The sequence below is a fragment of the Vespa mandarinia genome, chromosome 10 (genome assembly GCF_050613455.1).
Source record: "Vespa mandarinia isolate Hongniang chromosome 10, ASM5061345v1, whole genome shotgun sequence".
Taxonomy (NCBI): domain Eukaryota; kingdom Metazoa; phylum Arthropoda; class Insecta; order Hymenoptera; family Vespidae; genus Vespa; species Vespa mandarinia.
In genome coordinates this window covers 6,637,501-6,645,000 of record NC_140819.1, presented here as the reverse complement: position 1 = coordinate 6,645,000, position 7,500 = coordinate 6,637,501, and the positions used below count along the sequence as shown (strand labels likewise).

General features: G+C 28.7%; 1 protein-coding gene across 3 annotated transcripts in view; it reads left to right on the top strand.

Moving 5' to 3' along the window:
• Positions 1–7,500, top strand: part of LOC118445461 (putative multidrug resistance-associated protein lethal(2)03659) — a 13,117-nt gene that overhangs the window by 4,472 nt on the left and 1,145 nt on the right. Inside the window, exons 3-16 of one of the 3 annotated variants that reach the window (XM_035874984.2) lie at positions 157–447; positions 656–769; positions 1,200–1,624; positions 1,753–1,909; positions 1,997–2,199; positions 2,268–2,668; positions 2,764–2,978; positions 3,067–3,285; positions 3,371–3,551; positions 3,680–3,856; positions 3,944–4,403; positions 4,640–5,015; positions 5,569–6,265; positions 6,527–7,500. The exon at positions 6,527–7,500 is cut by the window's right edge and continues 1,145 nt beyond it. In XM_035874984.2, the coding sequence (XP_035730877.2) occupies positions 157–447; positions 656–769; positions 1,200–1,624; positions 1,753–1,909; positions 1,997–2,199; positions 2,268–2,668; positions 2,764–2,978; positions 3,067–3,285; positions 3,371–3,551; positions 3,680–3,856; positions 3,944–4,403; positions 4,640–5,015; positions 5,569–6,265; positions 6,527–6,673 (4,063 nt within the window). In that variant the 3' untranslated portion in view covers positions 6,674–7,500. Of the gene's footprint in view, positions 1–156; positions 448–655; positions 774–1,199; positions 1,625–1,752; positions 1,910–1,996; positions 2,200–2,267; positions 2,669–2,763; positions 2,979–3,066; positions 3,286–3,370; positions 3,552–3,679; positions 3,857–3,943; positions 4,404–4,639; positions 5,016–5,568; positions 6,266–6,526 lie in introns of those variants that run through there. The other 2 variants (XM_035874986.2, XM_035874985.2) reach the window with 2 other exon arrangements.

Sequence of the window (7,500 nt, the reverse complement as noted above, 5' to 3'; positions counted from 1 at the left end):
TATAATTTTTGATTCATTTTGAAAAAAAAAAGAACAAAATTTATCTTCTCTATTTCTATGTCTATCTGTAATGTCTATCATATTATTATACAATTAATTAAGAAAAATATATATATATATATATATTCATATTATATTTTTATATTTTCATAACAGGTGGATTTTACGCACTTTCTGGATAGGATATCAGAGAGATCTTGAAGTATCTGATCTCTATAAACCCCTTAAGGAGCATACAAGTAGTATACTTGGAGAGAAGCTAACTGCTTTATGGGAGGCAGAATGTCAGAGGATAAATGAAAAAAAAAATAAGGCTGCTAAAAATGGTGGAAAGATTGATGAAAGTAATTTGAAAGAACCTAGTTTATTGAAAGTTTTAATCAAATGTTTTGGTGCACGCATAATGTTTTATGGAATAATATTGGTCGTAATGGAAATAGTACTCAGGTAATTACACATTATATATTATCGTACAATAACTAAAATTTTTTTATTTCTTTCGTTCAGATAAAGTACTTATATAATCAATTAATTAGCAAATATTTCTATTAAATTTATTATTATTATTATTATTATTATTATTATTATTATTATTATTATTATTATTATTATTATTATTATTATTATTATTATTATTATTATTATATATATGCAGATTATTTCAACCATTCTTTCTTGGTCTATTAATCCGTTACTATACACCACGAGAACATACCTATGTTTCAGTAAATGATGATCTACTATATAAGAAGCAAAATAATTCTGATATGCAAGTTCGCAAAAATAAGAATTTTGAAAGATCATTAAATCCCCTTTTTACATTTTTTTCCTTATTAACCATCTAAATTACTTCTTATTACCCTATCTTGATATTTGGTTGAAATTTCATTTGTTTTTTTTTTTTTGCATGTTTATTTAATTTAAAACTTTTGATTTGCATAATACATACTCTTTCATTTCTATTATTCATTCTTATTTGTTTATTTACATTGTCATTGATTTAAAACATTTTCAAGATTTATAGATGAGAATATATTATTTTTAAATTTACATATACAATTAAAGCGACATTTAATATTGTTTTATTAATATAATAATAAAATGTTATTTTAATTATTATCGCTTTAAGCATGTTAACAAAAAATATCTATAATTAATAAATATTGTAATATACATTTTGTCTTTTTTTTATTATATAGGGTGCTACAACCATTATTCCTTGGCTATTTACTGCGATATTATAATACTACAGAAGTATCAAAAAATGAAGCATATTTATATGCTCTTGGAATAATATTGTGTTCTGCTATTAATATATTTGTTGTACACCCATACATGATGGCTATTTTACATATGGGTATGAAAATGAGAGTAGCTTGCTGTTCCTTAATATATAGAAAAGCATTAAGATTATCAAGAACTGCATTAGGAAACACAACGATTGGACAAGCTGTTAATCTTTTATCAAATGATGTAAATAGATTTGATGTCGCTATCATATTTTTACACTACTTATGGATTGCGCCACTTGAAACTATAATTATTACCTACTTCATGTTCGCTGAAGTACAAATAGCTGCTATTATTGGTGTCGCAACATTGTTAATGTTTATACCACTTCAAGGTAAAAGCATATTTTATTTCAGTTTAACTAATAATAGTTATATAGATATATATATATATACATATATATATATCTAGATAAATATATATATATATATATAAATAATTTATCTGAATCCTTTCATTTAGGATATTTGGGTAAGAAGTCATCGGAATTAAGATTGAGAACAGCTATAAGAACAGATGAAAGAGTTAGATTAACAAACGAGATTATAACTGGAATTCAAGCGATCAAAATGTATACATGGGAAAAACCATTCAGTGATTTAATAGAGAAAGCTAGAAAGTAAAACAAAATAATATTATTATTAATTTTATAAATGTTATATATTTAAATCTTTTAACTACATTAAAAATATTTCTTGATTAATAGGAAAGAAATCAATGTTATCCGTTCAACGTCATACATCCGAGGTGTTACCATGTCATTCATTATTTTCACTACAAGAATGTGTTTGTTTATCACTATATTGGCCTACGTCTTATTAGATGGAAAGATAACAGCTGAAAAAGTTTTTATATTGACAGCATATTATAATATTTTACGACAAACTATGACAGTTTTCTTCCCACAAGGTAAGATTAAAACTATTCTTAGCTGTTGACAAATAATTTATGAAATAATTTATATATTTATGTATTAGGTATTACCCAAGTAGCAGAAGCTATGGTATCTATAAGAAGATTACAGAAATTTATGATGTATGAGGAAGTGACATCGAAAAAAAAAGTAGATAAGAATAAGCATATTGTAAAACAAAAGAATAAAAACAAAACTAATTTAAACAATGAAGTAAATGATGATGTAATAAATAGGAGGAATAGTTCTACCGAACAACCAAAATTAGATAACGAGGATCTTATAAAATTAGAACATGTTTCTGCTAAATGGTTTTCATCTGAAAACGAATATACATTGCAGGATATTAATATACGTGCTCGTCCAGGTGAACTTATAGCAATAGTTGGACAAGTTGGTTCAGGAAAAAGCAGTTTGTTAAATGTTATCTTAAAGGAATTGAAAGTATGCTCCGGTAATTTACAAGTATGTCAATTTATTTATAATAATAAATTATTAACATATGACTATTGATTTAAATGTGATTAAAATTAAATTGTTTCATTATTTTTCATTTACAGGTTAATGGAAGTATCTCTTACGCTAGTCAAGAACCATGGTTATTTGCTGGTTCGGTTAGACAAAATATTTTATTTGGTCAAGCGATGGATCAAGTTCGTTACAATAATGTTATTAAAGTATGTCAATTAAAAAGGGATTTTACATTGTTACCTTATGGCGATAAGACAATAGTAGGTGAACGAGGTATAAGTTTGTCCGGCGGTCAACGTGCTAGGTCAGTATATTTTAATTTAATAATTATTTTAAAAATACATTATAAATGTTACAATAAATCAAAAAACCAAAAAACAAACAAAAAATAGGATAAATTTAGCAAGAGCGGTTTATGCAGAATCGGATATTTACTTGCTGGATGATCCATTAAGCGCCGTAGATGCTCACGTTGGTAAACATATGTTTGAGGAGTGCGTTGTTAAATACTTAAAAGGAAAAACCAGAGTACTTGTTACTCATCAATTACAATATTTGCACAATGTCGGTAGAATTATTGTATTGAAGGATGGCGTGATTCAGGCGGAAGGGTAAGGATCATTTAAAGATATTCTTTTTTCTTTCTTTTTTTATTTTTGCAAAATATCAATATAACGTAAATGTTCCTTTAATAAGGACGTACGACGAGTTGGGCTCAAAAGGAGTCGATTTTGGACATTTGTTGGAAACTCCAACGAACGACGAGGAACAATCATCATCTACGCCCGCAAGTAGAAGCAATTCTCGTAATCCAAGTATCACTTCGTTGAGTTCTTATAAGACGAATGACACCAGCAAACAACCAGAACCAGAAGAGGTAATTAATAATATATTTAACCTCACGGTAACCCATTTATTTATTATTTTTATTATTATTATCTTACATTACTTTTTTTTCTTTTTTTTTTTTTTTATTTATTTATTTGTTTATTTATTTATTCTCAGGTAGCCGAAATGCGAACTAAAGGTAGTGTTTCTGGAAAAGTTTACGCTGGCTATTTCTTAGCCGGTGGTAATTGGTGTATAGTTGCATTAGTATTTGGATTTTGTGTAATGGCACAATCGGCTGCAAGCGGAGGTGATTTCTTTATATCTAAATGGGTCAATATGGAAGAGACATCGGTAAGTACAAACGTGATTTTTTTTTTTTTTTTTTTTTTTTAAATCATATCGTCGTACCTAATCTTAACGTTGTAATCTTATCAATAGATTGAAGTAACGAAAGACGGTGCTACACATTTAGATTGGAAAGGACCGATCGAACGAGAAACTTGTATTTATATATACAGTGCTTTTACTGTATTTACCATAGCAATAACTCTTGTACGTTCGTTATCATTTTTTAATATGTGTATGCGAGCGTCAACTACGTTACACGACAAAATGTTCCGTTGTATCAGTAATGCAAAAATGTTATTTTTCAATACTAATAACTCTGGTCGAGTTCTCAATCGATTTTCAAAGGATATGGGAGCCGTAGATGAACTTTTACCAATAGCATTGATCGATTGCATACAAATTGGTTTAGCATTACTCGGAATTATAACAGTCGTTGCCATTGCTAATCCATGGTTAATGATACCGACTGTTTTAATTGGATTGATATTTTATTATCTACGAGTCTTCTATATTGCAACAAGTCGGAGCGTTAAACGTCTCGAAGGAATCAGTGAGTACCTCAAATACAATAATTAACTACGATAAAAAACTACTATGATTAAAAAAAAAAAAAAAAAAAAAAAAAATCAGTATTCTCATATTTTCGATTCGATTTCGAAAAATGCATGATATATTCGATCATGTCGTGTTCTCAAATATAGATATTTTAAATATATTTTAATAAGATAAATTCGTTAATAAATTAATTGGAGAGAACAAATGAGTATAACCATAAATGGTCATCAGCCCGTTCACCGGTGTTTGGACACCTGAACGCAACGCTACAGGGTTTACCAACGATACGATCCTTCGAAGCCGGTGAAATCCTTATTAAGGAGTTCGACAACCATCAGGATTTGCATTCCTCGGCTTGGTTTATATTCATTGCCTCCTCTCGTGCCTTTGGATTTTGGTTAGATGTCTTCTGCCTAGTGTACATAGCTTTGGTTACTCTGAGCTTTCTCATTATGTATGATGATGCTGCTGGATCGATGAAAGGTGGTGACGTTGGTCTGGCGATTACTCAAAGTATTGGTTTGACCGGTATGTTCCAATGGGGTATGCGACAGAGTACAGAATTGGAAAATCAAATGACATCGGTCGAACGTATACTCGAGTACAGGTATATCCTAAATCTTTAAATATTTCCCATAAATGTAGTTTACGTTAAATATTAAAATATTTTCTTTTTTTTTTTTTCTTATTTTTTTTTTTTTTTTTTTTTTTTTTTTCGACAGAATTTAAATGTTCAGATATTAATTATCAAAGTTTTACTTATTGAGTATCGTCGGATGAACGATATCGAATTTTATTCAAAAAAATTTAACATGAGAATTAATGTTTTTTTTTCTTTTTATTCTTTTTTAATTTTTTTTTTTTTTTTCGATCACTACCTCCTTCCTCAAATATTTCCTATTGAAATATTGAATATTATTGGTTTGTAAGTAACGAAAGATTTATCATTTTTAAAAGCTAATTGCGATATTGTAAAAAGTTTTTGAGAAGTTCGTATTTTTTAGATAATATTTTTAAAAATGCCCGTAAAAAATAAATTTATAAATAATGAATTTATAAATCAATATCGAATATATTTGATCTTATTCGTTTGTTAAAGGATAATATATCTTTGTATTATTATATATGAAATTAAAAGGGAGAATTAATTTTTTTTTCAGTAAAATCGAGAGCGAACCACCGTTGGAAAGTACACCCGACAAGAAACCACCAGAAAATTGGCCTCAACAGGGAAAGATCGAGTTCAAAGGTGTATCGATGCGTTATTCATTATTAGAATCACCAGTATTGATGGATTTAACATTCTTTATAAAGCCAAAGGAAAAGGTAGGCATCGTTGGTAGAACAGGAGCAGGTAAATCCTCATTGATTTCTGCATTATTCCGTTTCGCTGAAATCGATGGACCAATATTGATCGATGGTATTGATACAAGTACAATTGGTCTACACGATCTTCGTTCGATAATGAGTATAATACCGCAAGAGCCATTTTTATTTTCTGGCACGTTAAGAAGAAATCTTGATCCGTTTGATAATTATCAAGACAATTTATTGTGGCAAGCATTGGAGGAAGTTGAACTTAAAGAAATGGGATTGGAGGCACACATTAACGAAGGTGGATCTAATTTGAGCGTTGGCCAACGACAATTGGTATGTTTGGCACGAGCGATCGTACGAAATAATCCAATTCTTATATTGGACGAAGCCACGGCCAATGTCGATCCACGTACGGATGAACTTATACAAAAGACTATACGTCAAAAGTTTGAGAATTGCACGGTACTTACTATTGCACATCGTCTTCATACCGTCATGGATAGCGATCGTATATTGGTAATGGATGCCGGTCATGCGGTGGTAAGTTATAATCCATTATCTTAGACATATCATAATTCTTTATCTCATGTCGACGAATGAATTCCTTGGGTTTCTTTTTTTTTTTTTCTTTTTTTTTTTTTTTTTTTACGTATCATGCTTTCTTTTGATATGCCTCTGCTTATATAATTACATATATATCTTGCTACGTCTTAATGATATTATAAAAGAATGATGACGTTTTTTTTCTTTCCTTTTTTTTTTCTTTTTTTTCTTTTTTTTTTTTTCCGTTCAAATTTGCAGGAATTCGATCATCCCCATATACTGTTACAAAACAATAAAGGATACTTATACAGTATGGTGCAAGAAACGGGTCAAGCCATGGCGGACGCCTTGACCATTGTAGCTCATGATAATTATACGTCTCGTTACAACTCCACGTCACTTTGATGCGTGACACGTAAAATAATCATCACCACGTTAGCCTTTTATTAGCGCGGTTTTTTATATAAGTCGATAGAGATTATTTAAACTATAAAATATTTTCTATAGACGCGGCGAATTTCAAATATTTTATTTTTTTTTTTTTTTTTTTTTTTGTTTTTGTTTTGTTTTGTTTTCTTTTTTTTTTTATCATTATTATTATTTAGGCACGACCGCAGCGTCAAAGTTATTACCATACATACATATATATATATATATATATATATATATATATATATATATATATATATATGTATATATGGTGTTATTTCCGAAATTACTTAAAATATTTATAAACATTTACGAATCTTTAAGTTTTGCATAAAAATGCGTTAGGGTGCTTGTTATATGTGCATATTACATGTATGCTCTATGTATGTATGAGTATGTATGTGCGTATGCGAGTATGCTTGTTGGTATATCCATTCTAATTAGAATTAGATGGATTAACTTAAAAAATTTATGCCAAAAATAAAATAACCTCCGATTAATATGCACACAAGTTCCAATTTCTGATGGGAAAATGGTCGGACATTTTCAAGAATAATACAGTCATTAATATTAATATAATATCTATAGAAAATTATGTAGATATAGTTTAAATATTGATTAGCCAATCATTATTATAATGCGAATTAATATTTCGGTCGTGCCTAATTCCTGTGTTTAATCACAGACAAGAAGAAGCCTGGTTTATTTCTTTTTTTCTTTTCTTACTTTCTTTTTCTTTTTCTTTTTCTTTTTTTTTTTTTTTTTCTTTTCTTTTCTATTCTTTTCATTTCTCAGGATTATTA